The 21,323-nt window shown below is 41.2% G+C and overlaps 1 protein-coding gene across 2 annotated transcripts in view; it reads left to right on the forward strand.

Annotated features, from left to right (window-relative positions):
* Nucleotides 1–21,323, forward strand: part of zfpm2a (zinc finger protein, FOG family member 2a) — a 939,997-nt gene that overhangs the window by 909,145 nt on the left and 9,529 nt on the right. For both annotated transcript variants that reach the window (XM_043688412.1, XM_043688413.1), the window contains exon 6: nt 20,495–20,701. In XM_043688412.1, the coding sequence (XP_043544347.1) occupies nt 20,495–20,701 (207 nt within the window). The remainder of the gene's footprint in view (nt 1–20,494; nt 20,702–21,323) is intronic.

The raw sequence follows: 21,323 nt of genomic DNA on the forward strand, positions 1-21,323 counted from the left end.
ATGAATAGGAAGGGTTCAGAGGGATATGGGCCGGGTGCTGGCAGATGGGCCTAGATTGGGTTGAGATATCTGGTCAGCATGGACAAGTTGGACTGAAGGGTCTGTTTCCATGCTGTACGTCACTATGACTCTTTGACTCTATTACAAAAAGGAGTAGCTGGCTTGGCACATGACCTTCTCTCTCCTACTGTTCAGTTTCTCCACATATTGTTGTAGAATAGAGGATTCTGTGCTGGTTTACATAACTAATTATATCCGATCACCATCTTTTCAGCCAGTATCCTGTTGTCCACATGATTTCAGCTAATAGTTTGTCTCCATCCAGTTGTGCGCTCAGGTGATTGTCTTGTTAATGGGATAGGAAATGACTCCCATTCATACTCCTTCAAGAAATGTTTGCTCCTCGTATGGCCCAGTACACTGATCAGTTCCACATGATGGCCTTAAAATGGGGAAAGTACAATTGGTGCAAATGTGCAGCCATCTTTGACTCTGATTTCAAGTCACTGGAATGTGGCCTGAGCCTTTCCATAAAGTCATTTATCAAAAATCATGGCTTCATAACACTGTCAATAGGATTTGAACTATGGCTTTGTATTCCCAAACCAACAAGTGAATAGTGAAAGGTCATCAAAAAAGATAATACCCTTGTGCCACACTTAAATTAGCAATATGTTTTGATTTCAGTCGTACTTAACCTTATATTAATATGATGATAATATAACAATGTTGGAGTTATGTTTACTTTAAGATTATTTTTAATGATCAGTGTAGAACACCCACAAGCAGTGATTAGTGTTCCTATATTGGGAAGGAAAGCAGATGCAACAACGAATCTATCATACCAATCCTGCAAGGCCAAGCTACCTAGATAAAAAAAGGATATGAGTAAAGAGCCCTGGTAGAGTAATGGATCACTAAGATCAAAGCAAAAACTGTTGATACAGAAAATCTGAACTTAAACAGAAATTGCTGGGAAGTATCAGCAAGCTGAACAGCATCTATGGAAAAAGAAGCATTTAGTTGGATATGACCTTTTTTCTGGAACTTTAGATCAATTGAATCCTTCCTTGTATTCATTTGCTGTTAAAGGAAATATTGCAAAATATTAACTGTGAAAGAAGCAAATAATTTTGCTGCCAATGTCTTGACAGATGTTACAGTAATTCCTGATGAAGGGCTTTTGCCCGAAACATCAATTTTCCTGCTCCTCGGATGCTGCCTAACCTGCTGTGCTTTTCCAGCACCACACCCTCAACTCTAATCTCTAGCATCTGTCGTAGTCACTTTCACCTAGATCTTTACAGTGTTTAGGAGAAGTGATGGCTAGTAATGTTATCACTAGACTATTAATCCCAGAGAGATAGTGAGGTCTGCAGATTAGATTAGATTAGATTTCTTACAGTGTGGAAACAGGCCCTTTGACCCAACAAGTCCACACCGACCCTCCAAAGAGCAACCATTCCCCTACATTTACCCCTTCACCTCACACTACGGGCACTTTTAGCATGGTCAATTCACCTAACCTGTACATCTTTGTGACTGTGGGAGGAAACCGGAGCACCCGGACGAAACCCACGCAGACACGGGGAGAACATGCAAACTCCACACAGACAGTCACCCGAGGTGGGAATTGAACCCGGGTCCCTGGCGCTGTGAGGCAGCAGTGCTAACCACTGTGCCACTGTGCCACCCTCTGGAGATCAGAGTTGAGAGTGTGTTGCATCAGAGTTGAGAGTGTGTGACAGCATCCGATGAAGGGCTTCGGCCCAAAATGTTGATTTTCCTGCTCATCGGATGCTGCCTGACCTGTTATGCTTTTCTAGCAACACTCTCTCAACTATTAATCCCAGAGATCCAACTAACATTCTGGGAACCCAGGTTTGAGTCCTGCCTTGGCAGATAGGGGTAGTTTGAGTTCAATGAAGATCTGGAATTGAGAGCGTAATGGTGACAATGAAACCATTGTTGGAAAAACCCATCTGGTTCACAAATATCCTTCAGGGAAGGAAACTGTCATCCGTATTTAATCTTGCCTTGGTCTATACAGGTCTGTGTCATTACTTTCACTGAGATATGGTGGACAGGGGGACAGGATGTACAGAGTCTTCAGGCGAGTACGATGGAAGGAGTTGTTGCAATTTTGATTCGGGAATCTATTACAGCAATAAAACAGGATGGCTTTTTAGTAAGCTCCTCAAATTAAGCTGTATGGGTAGATATTAAAACCAAATGGAGCAACCACATTGCTGGCATATAGGCCCCTTCATAGTCAGAAAGAAGTAGAAGAACAGATATATAGGCAAGTTTCAGGGAAGTGCAAAAGAAATAGGGTAGTGATAGTAGGGGATTTCAACTTCCCCAACATTAACTGGGGTGGTCACAGAGTGAAAGATTTTAAGGAATTGAAATTCTTAAAATGCATCCAGGGCAGCTTTTTAAGCAAGCATAATAGACAAAAGGTGCGGGAGTAGGCCATTCTGCCCTTCGACCATTCAATATGATCATGGCTGATCATCCTTAATCAGTATCCTGTTCCTGCCTTATCTCCATAACCCTTGATTCCATTATCCTTGAGCGCTCTATCCAACTCTTTCTTAAATGAATCCAGAGACTGGGCCTCCACTGCCCTCTGGGGCAGAACATTCCACACAGCCACCACTCTCTGGGTGAAGAAGTTTCTCCTCATCTCTGTCCTAAATGGTCTACCCCGTATTTTTAAGCTGTGTCCTCTGGTTCGGCACTCACCCATCGGCGGAAACATGTTTCCTGCCTCCAGAGTGTCCAATCCTTTAATAATCTTATATGTCTCAATCAGATCCCCTCTCAGTCTTCTAAACTCAAGGGTATACAAGCCCAGTCGCTCCAGTCTTTCAGCGTAAGGTAGTCCCGCCATTCCAGGAATTGATCTTGTGAATCTACGCTGCACTCCCTCAATAGCCAGAATGTCTTTCCTCAAACTTGGAGACCAGAACTGCACACAATACTCCAGGTGTGGTCTCACCAGGGTCCTGTACAGCTGCAGAAGAACCTCTTTGCAATCCCTCTTGTATAGAAGGACCAACAAGGGAGGGACGGTCCTGGACTTAAGTTTTACATAACAAAGCAGGGCAAGTGATTGAAGTATCAGTGTGGAAACATTTTGCAGACAGCAGTCATAATTCAGTTAGATTCAAGAAGTTTATGGAAAAGAAAAATGGGCCTGAAATCAAAGTTCTGAATTGGGAGGAAGGTTGCTTTTAATAAGATCAGATTGGATTTGGCTAGAGTTGAATGGGAGTAGATACTTTCAAGTCAATCTGTCTCAGAACAATGAGATACATTAAAGAAGGAAATAGAGTACACAGAAACATGTTCCAAGAAAGAAAAAGAGAGGGACTATCAAATACTGTGAATCTTGGATATCGAGGGATACACATTCGTTCCATATAAATACCAGGCTATGACCAATAAAACAATTTAGCCACCAGTTCCTTGGCATTCAGCGGTGTCACTGAATCCCCCACTATCAACATTTGGGGGTCACCATTGACCAGAAAATCAACTGGTGTTGCTACATAAACACAATGGCCACAAGAACAGGTCAAAGGCTAGGAAATTTTACAATGTACATTAATGATATAGATGAAGGTATTAAAAGTAATATTAGCAAATTTGCTGATGACACAAAGCTGGGTGGCAGGGTGAAATATGAGAAGGATGTTAGGAGAATACAGGATGACCTGGACAGACTAGGAGTGGATGGATGCATGGCAGGTGCAGTTTAATGTGGATAAATGTGTGGTTATCCACTTTGGTGGCAAGAACAGGAAGGCAGATTACTACCTAAATGGAGTCAAGTTAGGTAAAGGGGCAGTACAATGAGATCTAAGTGTTCTTGTACATCAGTCAATGAAAGCAAACATGCAGATACAGCAGGCAGTGAAGAAAGCTAATAGCATGCTGGCCTTCATAACAAGAGGAATTGAGTATAGAAGCAAAGAGGTCCTTCTGCAGCTGTACAGGGCCCTGGTGAGACCGCACCTGGAATATTGTGCACAGTATTGGTCTCCAAATTTGAGGAAAGACATTCTGGCTATTGAGGGAGTGCAGCATAAGTTCACGAGATCAATTCCCGGAATGGCGGGAATATCTTATGCTGAAAGATTGGAGCGACTGGGCTTGTATACGCTTGAGTTTAGAAGGATGAGAGGGGATCTGATTGAGACGTATAAAATTATTAAAGGATTGTAACATTGGGGTGATGTTACACAGAGGGGGACCTGCCGTGGTGCTCCGGGAGTGACACATGGTCAATCCTTTGTCTCAGTAGGAGTCAGGCTGGGGTGGGGCCAGGAGTTTGGGGGCAGTGACACAGTTAGGAACATCAAAGGGGATCTGATTGAGATGTATAAGATTATTAAAGGATTGGACACTCTGGAGGCAGGAAGCATGTTTCCGCTGATGGGTGAGTCCCAAACCAGAGGCCACTTAGAACAGAGTTGATGAGAAACTTCTTCACCCAGAGAGTGGTGGGTGAATGGAATGCTCTCCCCCAGAAGGCTGTGGAGGCTAAGTCTCTGGATACTTTCAAGAAAGAGTTGGATAGAGCTCTTCAGGATAGTAGAATCAAGGGTTTGGGGATAAGGCAGGAACAGGATACTGATTGAGGATGATGGGCCATGATCATAATGAATGGTGGTGCTGGCTCGAAAGGCAGAATAGCCTACTCCTGCACCTATTGTCTATTGAGTAACTCACCTTCTGTTTCCTCAAAGCCTGTCCAAAGTACAAGCCAGGATTGTGATGGAATACTCCCCACTTGCCTGAATGAGTGCAGCTCCAACAACACTCAAAAAGCTTGACACCATCCAAAGCAAAGCGGCCGGCTTGATTGTCACTAAAACCACAAGCAACCATTCCCTCCACCATCGCTTAGTAGCAGCAGTGTGCCCTATCTACAAGATGCACTGCAGAAATTCACCAAAGACCCTCAGAGAGCACTTTCCAAGCCCATGACATTTCCATCTCGAATGACAAGGGCAGAAGATAAATGGGAACACCACCTCCTGCATTTTCCCCTCCAAACCCCACTCACCATCTTGACTTGGAAATATATTGATATTCCTTCACTGTCACTGGGTAAAAAGTTTGGAATTCCCTCCCTACTGACATTGTCATAGAATCCCTAGAGTGCGGATCGAGTCTGCAATGACTCTCCAAAGCACATTCCAGCCAGACCCACACCCCATTCCCCGTAACCCCACATCCATCATAGCCAACCCAACCTGCACATCCCAGTACACTATGGGCAATTTAGCATCACTAATCCATCTAACCTGCACTATTTTGGACTGTGAGAGGAAACCAGAGCACCCAAGAAATCCATACAGACACAGGGAGAATGTACAAACCCCACACACAGTTGGTCGAGGGTAGAATTAAACCCATATCGCTGGAGCTGTGAGGCAGCAGTGAGCCACCATTCTACCATGCTGTCAACTTCAGCAGGTAGACTGCAGCTGTTCAAGAAGGAAGCTCAACGCCACACTCTCAAGTGCAACAAGGGAAGGTCAATAAATGCTGACCAGCCAGCAACACCCACATCCCACAAAATGAATATTAAAAAAAAAACACTAAATTGGATTAAGAGAAACATTAAGGCTGATGGCAGAAACTAGAGGCTTAAAACAGCAAATGCCCTGAAGGATATGCAAGATATCAATAGAATATGCAATGCAGAACTTAAAAAGGAGATGAGGAAAGGTCCTTGGATGCTACCTGACCTGCTGTGCTTTTCTAGCACCATAATTTTCGACTATAAAAGAATACTGGCAGGTAAAATAAAGGAAAATCCTAAGTTGTTTTACAGGTATAATAAGGACCACAGCAGTAATTTGTGCATGGAGCCAGAAGATGTAGGTAGGGTTCTGAATGAAAACTTTGGGTTGGTGTTCACTAGTGAGAGGGATGATATGGGTATAGACATCAGAGAGGTCAGTGATGTAATTAAAGAAATTAGCATTGACATAGCAGGTTGAATGGTCTGGCATACTTTAAAGTAGGTAAATCTCCAGTGCTGGATGAAATGTATCTCAGGTTGTTGAATGATACTGGGGAGGAAATAGCAGGGGAGCGTGCAAACAGGAAATGTGCCAGAGGATTGGAGAACAGCCAGTGTGGTACCATTCTTCAAAAACGGAGCAGATAGTCTAACCATCTTGATGGGGAAGCTATTGGAAGCAATTCTGAGGGACTTAATTGCATTTAGAGAATTATAAATTTATCAAGAACAGTCAGCATTGTTTTCTTAAGGGGAAGTCATGTATGACTAACATGATTGGATCTTTTTAAGGCATATGGAAGAGGGCAATACTTTTAATGTGGTCTATCTGAACTTCAGTGAAGATTTTGATAATGTCCTAAATGGGAGATTGATTAAAAAGGTCAGAGCCCATGGGATCCAGTGAAATTTGACAAATTGGCCCCACAATTGGCTGAGTGGCAAGAAGCAAAGGGTGATAGTTGAGGAGCATTTTTTGACTGTGTGTCTGTGTCTATTAGGGTTCCATGGAGGTCAGTGTTGGAGCCCTTGCTGTTTATGATTTACATAAATGATTTAGACTTAAAGGTTGAGGGTTAATTAGTAAGTCGATAGATGATACAAAGATTGGTGGTGTTGTAAATAATAAGGAGGATAAGGTTGGTTAGCTCAGTTAGCTGATGGCTGGGTTTGCAATGCCGAGTGACACCAATAGTTTGGGCTAAATTTCTACACTGACTGAGGATAAAGTACTATTCTTCTCCACCGCTCCCTTCACCTGCGTCATGGTGATTCGCAAGTAAAAGTATCACCAGTTATTTCTCTCTAATGAGAGAGTAGCCCTATGGTCTGGTAACACAATGGCAACTTTATCTTTTAACCTTAGATTACAAGAGGATGCAGATGGGCTGGTCAGATTGGTTGTTCAATTGCAAATGGAATTCAGTCTGGAAAAATGTTAGCTAATGTACTTGGGCAGGACAAACAAAGCAAGACATAATGAAGCACCAAGAATCTGAAGGATCTTGTATGCATGTACACCAGTCCCTTAAGGTACCATGACAAGTGGATGAAGTAGTTAAAATGACATGTGGTATACTTTGTGTTATTACTATCTCTATGACTCTATGAACAACAGAAACATGATTGATTCTTAACTACCTTCTGGGCAATTTGGGATAAACAATAAATGTTAGCCTGACCAGCACATCACGTAAATGAATGTTTAAGAAGCTCCTATATGGTTATTTGGCCAAGCATACTTTAAACCTAATAATCTGAAATTCTCAGTTGAGGGCCAATATTGGAATTTAAATCCAGATCCTATGTTGTGACTGACAGTTTGCTGAATCAAGCTTGAAAAGAAACTTATTCTCTACTCATCGCACTCCACACTGTCAATCACATGTCATCTTTTTCAAAGTGATGGACCAGAAGCTGGCATCCAATTTGCAGCAAACCTTCTTTATTTCTTCAGTCAATTGTATGAGCTTAATTTGGGAGTTTTCTGAAAATCAGGGAATCAATGCAAATATGAAAATAAGATTTCCAGGTCTGAAAATAGTCATGCAATAGGGAGCTCTGTCATGAAAATGAACGACAACACAATCCCAGAAAAATATAGGTTATGCTTTCATTCGAGGTGGTGACTTTAACCTGACGGGCATCAAACCTTAGATAAGAGGTTCACATTGAGGAAGTAGACCTTCATGGTAAAATCATTAATCTTGTCTTTTTTTTCTTTCTAACGATTGCTGTAGTTGATGATGATTGAAGTTAAACATTTAGCATATTCATGTAACTTCCAGTTCTCCCTATGTTAAAGCAAGTGCTAACTTGTTTATTTTATGATTTGGAGATGCCAGTGTTGGACTGGGGTGTACAAAGTTAAAAATCATACAACACCAGGTTATAGTCCAACAGGTTTAATTGGAAGCACACAAGCTTTCGGAGCGACGCTCCTTCATCAGTTGATGAAGAAGCGTCCCTCCGAAAGTTAATGTGCTTCCAATTAAACCTGTTGGACTATAACCTAGTGTTGTGTGATTTTTAACTTTGTTTATTTTAGAGTCACAATTTTCTACTAATTCAATTTTTATTGAGCAGAGAAGAGGATAACTGCACCCAAAGTGTTAGCCTGTTCATATCATCTACCAGCAACTCCTGTGTATTGTAAAGCTTTTTTCCAAGTTTGTAACATTTTAAACTGTAATGTGTCAGTTTCCCTCTGAAGGTAAGATGCTGCTTCTCCTTGAGTTTGACTTGCTACACACTGTACATGTGATGGTAACTCAGAAATCTATACCGTTACAGTAAGCTTCTTTTCACTCTGTCAGAGTGCTGAACATCATTTTGTGGAAACTTGCAAAAGAAAAAAAAACTACATTGAGATCCAGGCACACCTGGGTTGACTTGAAAAGACTGCACTCATTTTGGAAAACAATGAAATAGGGAAATCACAGATTGCTGTGCACCATTTACTGTGCTTCACTACTGTCGAATGGAAAATTGCGGGGGGCTTTTCACATCTGTAATGTAATCTGATATATATTGGAGGACCTCACCAGAGGTATTATCTTTGAAAATCTGCCCTAAGTGCAGATCTCCAAAGATGCTGTTATTGCCACAAAGTGCTACCCTTGAGTTGTGAAGATATTTGAAAGATAACATTGCTCTCCAGGGTTGGTTCTCAGTTGGGTAGTGAAGTTATCACCCAATAGCATCAGGCAGTCATTATAATTGGCTGCAGGCTGTGTCCAGAGTGTGGTGCTGGAAAATCACTGCTGGTCAGGCAGCATCCAAGGAGCTGGGGAATCAACATTTCGGGCAGGCTGTGTCCATACATTGCAGTTTTATTTAAATTGGTAACAGCCAAATTAGGTAACCATTGTTAAAACCCATTACAATGTCACCTTTTTTAAAACAGCCTGTAATTTAACTGAAATCTATATGAACATTTGGTTGTAATCAGAGAGAAAAGGAGTTTAGTAGACATAATACTGACATCCATCCTGATCCAGTGTGTTTGTTTATAAGTGGTGAGGGGAAGATGGTGTATGTGTGTGTCTGTGTGTCAGGGTATTGCTGAGCTTCGGCACCAGCAAAACCATTAAAAATGCCTGCTTTTTGCTGATAGAAAATTTAAATAAGTAATATCTCTCAGAAGCAGATAATCCTAGCAGAAAGATGCCCTTACTTACACTTGACAGATTGGAATGTAGAGCCAATGATCAAATGAATATTGTGGCCATGATTTCTTGCATGATTAGTCACTAATTTTCATGGAATTGGTGAACAGGGAGGCAGAAAAGAGCTGTTGAACAATTCACACTTGATCACTGTCATAAAATTCCTGCCAGCTGACTGAGAGGTAGCATTGAAAATATTTTTGGCGATTATCCTGCGAATGATCTGCTAGTGTTTAAAGGAAACTTGTCTTTTAGAAGTTGCTATTATGCATATTTCCAACAGTGCCGACTGTGGTAAGATAGCACATGGATGAATAACATATGTGCAGATGACGACCTTTACAGATAAGTGCAAACCACTATCAACATTAAAAATCACACAACACCAGGTTATAGTCCAACAGGTTTAATTGGAAACACACTAGCTTTCAGAGCACCGCTCCTTCATCAGGTGGCTCCAGTCCAACACCTGCATCTCCAAATCATGACTACTATCAACATTGTATACTAAGAATTAGTGATGTACGTTTAGTGATTAGTGATTATTAGTGATGCATTTGCTGCCATAAATCAATATAAACCACAGCTTTAACTTGAATGTGCTGCTGCTGATGGAAGCAATTCTGGGAGCAAATTATCGGGTTGAGAAGTTATGCCTAAAGTATATTGGAACTGGCATCACATTGTTGGTGGTAAGACCTGTGAAGGAATGACATAATTTGGAGTAGAGAATACAAGCTTGTATTCCAGGACTCTAATGAGTAAAGGGGAAGTGAGTGGGAAGAAGATTGTTCAGCTGAATAGGATGGCAGTGGACATGGAGTGCTTGGGTGAAAAACAAACCTAAGAACCTGGTGCAAAAATAGGCAAACCAGCCCTTCAAGCCAATCTGCTATTCAATACAATCATTTTGGATCTCATCTCAGGCAGAACTCCACTTTTCTGCCTGCTTTCCATAGCCCTTCAACACATCATTAATTAAAAATCTGTCTCTCTTCCTTAAATGTATTCAATGCTGACCATCCACTACAATCAGGTCTTTAAACAAATTCCCCCATGTCAAATGTGGGCTTGCCTGATAATAGCTAATTCCAATTAATACTCCCGAGCTCCTGCCTAACACTGATGTAATTTGCCTTCCCAAGTTTAGTACTTTCCTACAAGGTCCTGACTTATCCTTATTCATATCTATCTTAAACCTTAAGGAGTTGTGATCACTGTTTCCAAAATGCTCTCCCACTGATTGGTCAGTCATTTGGCCAGGCTCATTAACTAGTACAAGGTCCGGTTTGGCCCTTCCTCTAGTTGGACTATCCACACACTATTTCAAGAAACTGTCTTGGATGCACCTAACAAATTCTGCCCAGTCTCTTGGTCTAAGGGAGTCCCAGTCAATATTGGAGAAGTTAAAGTCATCCACTATGACAACCCTGTTTTTATTGCATCTTTCCATAATTTGCCTACATATTTATTCCTCAATCTCTCAGTGGCTGTTGGGGGAGCCTATAGTATAATCCTATCAAAGTGATTGCACCCATCTTATTTTTAAGCTCTATCCATATTGCCTCAGTGGATGACCCGCTTCAGTACGTGCCCTCTGAGCACAGATGAATCATTCTTCCTGATAGTAGTGCAACTCCCTTGCCTCTTTTACCTTCCTCTCTATCTCATCTAAAACAATGATACCTTGGAACGTTGAGCAGCCAGTCCTGTCCCTCTCACAACCAAGTCTCTGTAGTGGCCACAACATCGTTGACCCATGTACTGGTATAGGTTCTAAGCTCATCTCCCTTACCTATAATACTCCTTGCATTGAAATAAACACATTTCAGTTAATTAGTATCATCATGTCCATTTACCTGTCTCTGCCTGCTCTTTCTATCTAATTTACTGGTCCTAATATCTATGTTCCCCTTAATCCCTCTACTTGCTGACCTGCTGCTCTGGTTCCCAACCTCCTGCACTCTCATTTAACCCATCCTGGGTAACACTATTGAAACTCACTGCAAGGATATTAGTTCCCCTCTAGTTTAGATGCAACACGTCCCTCTTGAACAGGTCATCCCTGCCCCACAACAGATCCCCATGATCCAAGAATCAGCTCCTAAACCAGGTAATTCATAGAATCATGGAATCCCTATAGTGTGGAAACAGGCTTTGTGGCCCAAAAAGTCCACATCGACCCTCTGAAGCATAACCCACACAGACCTATTCCCTACTACTCTACATTTACTCCTGACTAATGCCCATAACCGACTCATTCCCTAAACACTATAGGCAATTTAGCATGACCACTTCACCTAGCCTGCACATTTTTGGACTGTGGGAGGAAACCCATGCAAACATGGGGAGAATGTACAAACTCCACATAGACAGTCGTCTGAGGCTGGAATCGAACCCAGGTCACTGGTGCTGTGAAGCAGCAGGGCTAACCACTGAGCCACCATGGTGTATTCATCTGTCTTATCTTTCTATTCCTTGGTCTTACTAGCACATGACACTGGCAGTAACCTAGAAACTACTATCCTCACAGTTCTGCTTTTCAGCTTTTTTCCTAACTCACTGTACTCACTCCGCAAAGCCTCATCTGTCTTTCTACCTATGTTCACCATGACCTCAAGCTGCTCACCCTCCTCTTAAGTATTTTGTGCAACTACTCAGAGACATCCTTGACCTTGGCACCAGGGATGCAATACCATCCAGGAGTCTTGAACCCAGCCGCAGAAATGCCCGTCTGTGCCCCTAACTAGCAAGTTTCCTACTACTATCGCTCGGTTGAATCTTGCTCAACCATGCTCTATAGCTGAGCGAATTGTGGTGCCACAGGGCTTGGCTGCTGCTGTTATAGTCCCCTGAGAGGCTAACTCCCAACAGTATCCAAAGCAATATGCCTGACAGAGAGGGGAATAGCCGCAGGAGATGCCTGCACTACCTGCCTGCCTCACTTGGCAGTCAGCGATCAACGTAACTGAACCTGTTACGTGTGACCACCTCACTGTAACAAGTGTTTGTCACACTCTGTGCCCCCCTGTATGCTTCTCAGTGTGTCCAACTGCCACTCCAACCGAACAATGCGTTCTGTAATGAACTGCAGCTGGTCACACTTCCTGCAGACATAGTCGTCAGGAATACTAGACTACTCCCTGATCTCCCACATCTCTCAGGAGGAGCACATCACTGCCCTAATTGCCATCTCTGCCTTTTTACACTAAGAAAGATAAAAGAATCTGACCTTGCTTGCCTTACTCAACGAAGTCCAGTATTCACCTAAGTGTGCACTTATAACAAGTGGTCACTTAAATTACAGTTCAAGCAGACCAAATACCCTCTCGGCTGCAACAAACTTCCGAACAGCCTGTCTCAACCTCTCTTTCCTCTCTTTTTTTTAAGTCAGAAGAGGAGGGAAGGATGAAACACCACAATAATATAATGTTTGGGGCTTACTGTTTGTTGACACTGGGTTCTTCCTCACTCCACTGATCGGTGGTGGTGACTGAGCCAACTTCCCACAGAATGCTCCTCTAAGTTAAGAAGGATTTAGATATTTAATTGCAATGGCAAGGCATACCAGGCTATGAGCCAGTGCTAGAAAATGGGATTAAAATTTGACCAATGCAAATGTAATGAGCTTTTTTCTGTGCTGTAGATTTCTATGACTCTATTATTCCATGACTCGTCAGTAATAACTCATTTAAGATAATCAGTCAAGCTTATGCTTGATAGAAGTGGCAAATAATCAATGTACTCAAATGTGGAAACATGTTCCCTGCAACCATAATGGACATTTTCAAAACTTGCACCTTATTTGAATTGCCTGGGAGCTTGGGGAGCCTGTAGGTCCCTTTTGTTTATTTCAATCACAATGCCTCAGCTTATCATCAGTATCTTTTACTATTGTATAAATTGTTGTAATTGTTCAAAATTTGGCATTCTTACATTTATCCTGATGAATGCAAGGCAAAAATACATTTGAAATGTAGTCACTTGTCTAATGAAGCATGTATTTTGCACAAAGCAAGCTCCAACTAAGAGCAAGGTTGGTACCGTCTGAGCCGCAACACATTAAATGACAGTATAAGTTGATTTTATACAATCTCAAGCTCTGCTAATCTGGTAACAAGCCTAAAGATGTTCATTTTTTAAAAAATATTTTTATAGATGGGTAATGGAGTAGCAGTAATGTCACTAGACTCATCGTCATGAGGTCAATGCAAGTGCCCTGGAGGAATGGGTTCAAATCCCATCATGGCATTTGATGGAATTTAAAATCAATCAATAAAAAGTCTGGAATTAAAACTATTCACAATATTAGTGATCATAAAACCACTTTCAACTGTAGTGAGAAAACATCTGATCTGGTAATGGCTCTTTAGTGAAAGAAATCTACCATACTTAGCTTGTCTGTCCGGTTGTAATTCCAAACCTACAGCAATGTGGATATTTCTTGACTGTTCTCATTGACAATTAGTGATGAGCAACTGCCCTTGCTTGCATCCCAAATGATAATAAAGTGCTTCAATTTCTTGCTCACTGTTTTGTCTTGTTTAGATTTCCTGGACCAAGAGGTTCAGAAAGAGTTACTCTTAGCACTATTACATTATCAATAAATAAGTCTTAAAGGTAATGCTAATTTCATAATAGGCATATTAATGGAAAGATAATTTGAACTTCATCACCTCAATTTTCCCAGGTCCCACTGATATAGGTGTAGAGAATCAGGCACCCAACATCAAATGCCAGGTATTCAGCGCATTTATTTTTAGCAAGTTGTAATATGGGGAAAAGGTGATAGCTTGAAGGCCATCTACACTTGGTCTTAGCTTATAATTAGAACACATTTAGAAAGAGTTTAGGGTCTGTTTGTGTCCTAACTCTATTCAAATGAATCTTGTTAATCTGGTCTGATTTTCGTTACCACAAAGCATATTATTTAAAATCACGTCGTCATATATTATTTTCCTCAGGAGAGTTTTGTACATAGTAATTATATCATCATTCTGCAAATGTAACCAGATGCAGAAGTTGATTGTCACAATCACTTTCCATTTGAAAAAAAATGTTGAAAATGATGAAGGATTTTACATAGGCTTGTTTGCACATTGTTGAAAACTAACAGACTGGTTTAATTAATTGGCCTGGGTTTCCATACAACAATGTCCTAATTCTGTCAGAGTGTTAACATAACTTATTTGTTCTTATCTCCTCTACCAGATTCTTGCAAATAGTAATTTCCAAATTTTAATCTTCAGGAGAAAAAAATGAAGTGTACGTAAAAGTGCTGTCATTATTAGAAGATAAACACTCTAGTTACTTATCAAAAACTACAGTATTTGCTTCACTAATGAACAGCATAGTTCATATTGAATTTGATGTTTTGTTAGAAAAATCTATTCTCAATCTGCAAGATCCATTGCAGAATTGGCAGAAACATTCAGTCCCTCACTCAGTCAGTTGGTAAGTGCACTGCCATTTTGTGAAATAGAAACATAAGAAGCTTAATTTGGTTTGTGCTGCGTGATTGACCTCAGTTAGATGTGTGGGAAAAACAAGCCACATTGGCTTAGTGCCCTTTGAGCTAAAGGGAAAGAGGTTTCCATCTCCTGATCTGCTTCCTAGTAATTAGGCTGAAAAGTGTACCTTTGTGGATTGGACTCTGGACTAAGCTCAATCTTCATGTCTAATTGCTTCATGACACCTACTGTCCGCTTTGTTTTCCTTATTAAGAGTATCTTGCTTTGTCAGCTTAAGGCTTCATCCATTTTTAAGTATGTAAGCTGGGCACAGGCCAGATGTGACATTCAGCTCTGCTTGAGATATTACTGTTGAGAGTTAGCTTGTGGCTGGCAATGGAAATCTGGTGGTCAAATCTGGGCAGCACGGCGGCTTAGTGGTTAGCACTGCTGCCTCACAGCGCCAAGGACCTGGGTTCTATTCCAACCTCAAGAGACTGTCTATGAAGTTTGCACATTTTCCCCATGTCTGCCCTGGTTTCCTCGCACATTTCAAAGATGTGTAGGCTGAGTGGATTGGCCATGCTAAATTGCCCATAGTGTCCAGGGATATGTAGATGAGGTGAGTCATCCACATGGGAGATGCAGGATGTGGATATAATTTAGAGTGTGGATCTGGGTAGGATGCGGTTCATAGGGTTGGTGTGAACTTGATAGGCTGAATGGCCTCATTCCGTATGGTAGGGATTCCACGAGATCTAGCAGAAAGAGATGGATGTGATTGACAGATTACATTGACTGCTAACTTCAACTGAGAGAAAACAAGGGTATTGAGGAAAGTAGCTGAAACTTTATTGCTGGAACAGCACAGCAGGTCAGGCAGCATCCAGGGAACAGGAGATTCGACGTTTCGGGCACAGGCCCTTCTTCAGGAATGAATCCTATTGAGGAAAGTACCAAGGCATCAAGGGTGTTTGCAAATTTTTATGCCAAACTGGGAATTATACTGGAGCAGTAATGATAGTCATAATAGTTCCTACTATTTTATAGTCTTTCCACACAGGTTTCACTGCAAGTGAATCACAGAGAGAAAGTACTTGAAAATCTTACATACAAATCATCAAGAGTCATTCATGAAATCACATGGCAAGGTCTGGTTTAGGACTATATTGGATGGGACAGGAAAAATAACAGTTGCCAGGACACGCATCAGGAATCCCTACCACCATTTCTAACACAAGCAATTTTTATTCATTCTTTCTGCAAAACACTGCAGAAGCTAGTTGATTCAATTTATAGTAAGTGAGAAAATTTATTTTCCAAATACTTACATAACAGGGCAGCACGGTGATCCAGTGATTAGCACTGCTGCCTCACAGTGCCAGGGACCTGGTTTGACTCTAACCTCGAGCGACTGTCTGTGTGGAGTTTGTACATTCATCCTGTGTCTGCGTGGGTTTCCTCCGGATGCACCAGTTTCCTTCCACAGTCCAAAGATGTGTAGATTTGGTGAATTGGCCATGCTAAATTGCTCATAGTGTTCAGGGATGGTATCGTTAGGTGCATTAGTCAGAGGAAATGTAAAGTAGGTGAATGAGTTTGGTGGGATACTCTTTGGAGTGTAGGTGTGGACTTGTTGGGCTTAATGGCCTGTTTTCACGCTATAGGGATTCTATGATTCTAATACCATAATGATTCATTCAATGATCTAGTTGACCAATGCTCTGCAGACACTCAGACTGCTACAATGTGCTCCGTTGTTGCCTTCGAGGAGCTGAAGGCAGCTGCTTATTTCTTTGGTGAAGTGGCAGTGAGGACAGCAGTGTTCAGCCTTCTTATTCGAGGACCCTTACTGTGACTACACTGCCTTAATCTCTGGAGTGATCTGGATCACAAAGGCTCGGTCTGTCAGAGGCGCTGAGAAAGCTGAGGATTGCGGGGTTCCCACAAGCTGCATGGAACTCTTTGATGTGCTTTCCTGCTGATCTGATGGGGTCTGCTGGTAGGAAGCTGATATTCCCTGTAGCCACATGCAACAGTGACCCAATCAGGGTTGTAGCTTCTTATATACTCTCCAGACATAAGCGTATGGGCTTTGAACTGACATAACTGACATAGGTTATGTCTATGCAGGACATTATGTTGCAGACACTGCTCTATGTAGGTCCTCCTGAGGATGGCCACTCTCTCAAGGGAAGGGCTCATGTGCTTGAATCCCCCAGCATTGCTCATCTAATCATGAAATCATTTTTATGCAATGCAAGAGCTTGCAATGTCCCAGGGATTTCTAACAGGTAACTACACCTCTGCTGTTGCTTCAAGTACTGATCCCCAAACTGTGATTCTTAGGACACTTACTCACTGAAACTGTCCTCTGAGTTGTATACTCCACACTAAGACTATGCACTAAAATAAAACAAAGAACTGTGCATGATGGAGACCAGAAACAAGTAGCTCTCTTTCAGCTGTTTTCTCTTCGCAGGTACTGCCAAATCTGCTAGGTTTCTCTATCAATTACTATTTTTGTTTGTTTCACTAAAGCAGTGTCCCTGATTTAGTGTCACTAGCTCTAATACTACTCAGCAAGGTGTGCTGGTGCTTAGAGCACTTGTCTCCTGCTTCCTTCCAAATCTTTCCCTCCCCCCTGACCGATTCCCTCCTGTCTGAATATTCTTCCACTCCTAGGGGTGGGAACACCCCAGTAATATAGGAAAATAGAAATGAGAGGCAAACCTGGACCTCTCAATATTTGGATAATTCCAGTACTCAGCATACTATTAATATACGCTTTCCTTATTAAATACAGTGTCAGTCAAACGATGCGTCCCCTCCTACCCATAAGTCATGATGAGTTCTCTGAATTCATCCCAGCCCCACAGCAATCATTGCCACACTGTGGTCACATGACCCTCTTACTCATCTTAATGGGGATTTCACCATTAACAGCCATCTAGGGTTAGCTGACAAACACAGGTCAGTGTGTGTACTTTCCATGTGTGTGTTATTTCATTAAATTGACATCCTTAGATGACACTGAGGGACTGGTGATTTGTGGCCTCATTTCATTACCACAGTAGAGCGTTTGCAATAGTCTAAGCATAGCCATGCAATTGTAAGTTTGGCACATGTTAATAATGTGCAGCTAAATTCCGGCTCTGTGAGAAGCACACAAGGAGTGAGACAAAGTAGGTGGTACATTGGCTCAGTGGTTAGCACTGCTGCGTCATAACATTAGGGACCCGGGTTTGATTCCATTCTCTGGCGACTGCCTGTGTGGAGTTTGCACATTTTCCCCATGTCTGCGTGGGTTTCCTCTCTGTACTCTAGTTTCCTCCCACAGTCCAAAGATGTGCAGGGTAGGTGGATTTGCCATGCTAGATTGTCCATGGTGTCCAGGAATGTGCAGGGTAAAGGGAAATGCACATAGGGATAATGTAGGGGCTTGGTCTGGTTGAGAGGCTCCTTGGAAAGTTAGTGTGGGCTCAATGGGCCAAATGGCCTGCTTCTACACTGTAGGGATTCTATGATCAAGTGATGACCTGCTGAGTGGTTCCTCTGTTGAAGCTGTGGGATAGTGGTACTCCAGGGTCAGAAAAGTTGAGGCTGCATGCGGAGAGTAACCCATGAGCTGGGCTGCTGTGTTCTTTTGTATTGCTACGCAGGTAAGAGTGTGCAGCCACTTAGAGGAGAGTGCGGAGACCCGGCCTATAGGTTTTCAGACCTATGCCTTCACAGGCAGCAGAGTGAAAAGTCAAGGAAGCATGCAATGGACTGTGATGTTACTTAGTGCTGTGCTGACTTTGACAGGCACATCAAAATGTTAGCCAGCAATTGCATCAGCAGTGAGAATACTCCCAATTCAAAGTTCATTCAGCACTGTCAATGATGATGTTTCCTTCAGGGAGACTTCAATTTTACTTGTAGAAGTTGCCGGCAGGCATTTGATCAGTCTTGACACAATCACCTCTATTTACATTTCCATTCAGACTACCATGCAAGTGCAGGAGGCCCATTTCCCACCTCTCCCATGTAGAAAGTCATACAAAGCAGTATTTCCAGTGTAGAAATGGGATCACAACATGAATTTTCCTGAATCCCAACACCAAGGAATTCCAGCCTATTTATAGAGCTAGATCACAAAACATTAGCTCCTGTTCCTTTTTTTTCCCCACAACCCTACAATACAATCCGACAAAATGTCCACTTTTCTTTTTAATTTCATCATGAAAAGAAAATCCAAGTATTCAACTTGAGATCAAAGTGAATCCGAGATAAAGAGTTGAGGGGTTGTCTTCTAAACTTCACACCGAGAGGCTGGTATATTCTTCGTAAATATAATCTAATGGCAAGACTATACAATCAGCTTCCATTCTCCAAATATTAGGTTGTTCTCAGATTTCCATGTTAGAATAGGCATGTGTATAAAACAGATGAGAATCAGTGGAAAGAAGGCAAGTGTCAAACTTTGACTATTTCACCTTCAATTAGTTTTAAATCATTTAAGCATTACTCAGGTGTGGCATGTGGAAAACCTGGGATTGGAGAAGGTTTTGAATTTTTGCTCTCATACAATAAGATTAATTCATGAAATGTGAGTTACAATCCAAAAATGACAAACTATAAAGGTTTCTTACAGTGACTGTAAGACTTTACATGAAATAGATTTTGTAAGTTTCAACTTTGTTTGTTTATAACAGTCATGAAATCATAGTCCAGACATTTATGTTGCTTTGCCATTCCATTTTTAATCTGGCTTTTTCTATCTTTGTGTTAAATTATTCATAATTACAACATGCAATCTGTTTGTTTAAGTTCCAGTTTTGTGGATAAAATTTCCAATCCTTTTAATATAAACTGAGAATATTATTTATGTCAAAAATAGCCCTTTCTTCCAACATGATGATTACAATATAATTGCAGTTGAGACCTGATCCTTTCTTGCCTCTCTCTGGAGAGGGAGAATCTTTTCAAAAAGCTTTTTGAAATGTTAGCCCTGGCAGTAATCTTTTTGCCATCTGACCTGCATCAGTGAGTTATGTTCTCTAGAACAAAGCCAGAAAATTCAGAATCACAGTTGGGGTGAATTGATGAATTGCCAATGGGGTAGATTTAGGAACTGTAACTTACTGTGTAAGTGTAATTCACATCCTTAGATTATCCCAAAGTGCTTTACAGTCAATCAGTTATATTTTTAGTGTGGTCACAGGTGCCTTGCTACAAAGGCTAGCGTGTCCTGTACAAGCTCCCATAAACAGCAATGACACTGTAACACAATTGTATTCACATTCAGTAATTCATTATGTTTTTCAAAGATGAATGTGGGCAAAGAAGGAACATTTTAGGGATTTGACTTTTTTTTCTGTAAAAAGGTGTCACAAAAGCCTGAAAGAAAAACTAGTTTATTTCAATGTCTCAGCCAGTATCAATATTCTTGACAATTTAGTACTTTCTTGGTCCTGTACTGAAATGTCAATTCATTGCATGTTGAAGTCTGAAATGAGATTTAAATTTCTCAACCACCTGACTCAGAGTTTGAATTGAGCCAAATTCTAGGACGAGTATCACAATTGTTTGTATTGTCCAGTTCTTGTCAGGCGAGAACAGAACTGGGAACTGGGAGCACAACCTTTCATTTTGTAACAAAATTGTATTCACAGTCAGTAATTAATTATCACTGCCTGAGTCTGAGTTAAAACCAATAAATATGAAAACAAAATTGGTAGACTTCATGAAATTAGATAATATAGGGACAATCTTATGAATAATTTGATGGATCTTCTAAAGTTATTTATTTTGTAATTAATCAACAGAACATTTCTTCTCCTTTTCTTTAGGGGGCCAGCTTTGGTGTACAATGACTAAAATGCTGTCAGAAGGTGAGGAATTGGTTGCATTTGCGGTGGAATTTGACTCAAGGCTTCAAGCTGTCAGCCAAATGGCCATCACAGAGGGCATGTATCCAGCCCGCCTACTGGACACAATACAGCTGCTACCTCAGCAAGCAGCTATGGCATCCATTTTACCTACTGCAATCGTAAACAGTAAGTTTAGAAATTACGCTTTTATAGTCATGAATCTGACTTTTGTTTCTGACATGAGATAACTGTTCTTAAGTAACCACGTAGAAAATAGTTTCAAGATTATGTATATGACAGAAAGTGCTTTGTGTGAAACTGCAGTGAAAGGAATTAATGTGATTATAAAATGATATTTCATTTTCTGTACTCTTATTGATTTTTACATAAACTAACACAAAAGAGGGAATTCTTGTGAAAATATTTATTCCCTTCTCCACCCAACTCATATGAATTCTTTACAGTTAGCCAAACAAATGTTGTGACTATTGCTTTAAGACATGGCACTTTGTTTTTTTGGCAGGAAAGCTGATATACCTCAGCCCAGATTGGCTTTAATGAAACAACGTGAGGAATATTAATGCTGGTTAACTGGCTTAAACCCAGATTCTATGCGAATCACTTATGTGTCATCTGTTCTCCTGCACTACAGCAAGCACATTTTGTGATATTATAATTTATCTCATGCATCATATTCCCTTATACGAGCATTTGATAAATGTGCATGTTATGCCTCATATGATGCCCCAAATCTGCGCAATACTACTTAACAGAATCCTGTCATCTTTTCAGGCCTTGTAGTATTTGA

This window comes from Chiloscyllium plagiosum, chromosome 4 (genome assembly GCF_004010195.1).
Source record: "Chiloscyllium plagiosum isolate BGI_BamShark_2017 chromosome 4, ASM401019v2, whole genome shotgun sequence".
Classification (NCBI taxonomy): domain Eukaryota; kingdom Metazoa; phylum Chordata; class Chondrichthyes; order Orectolobiformes; family Hemiscylliidae; genus Chiloscyllium; species Chiloscyllium plagiosum.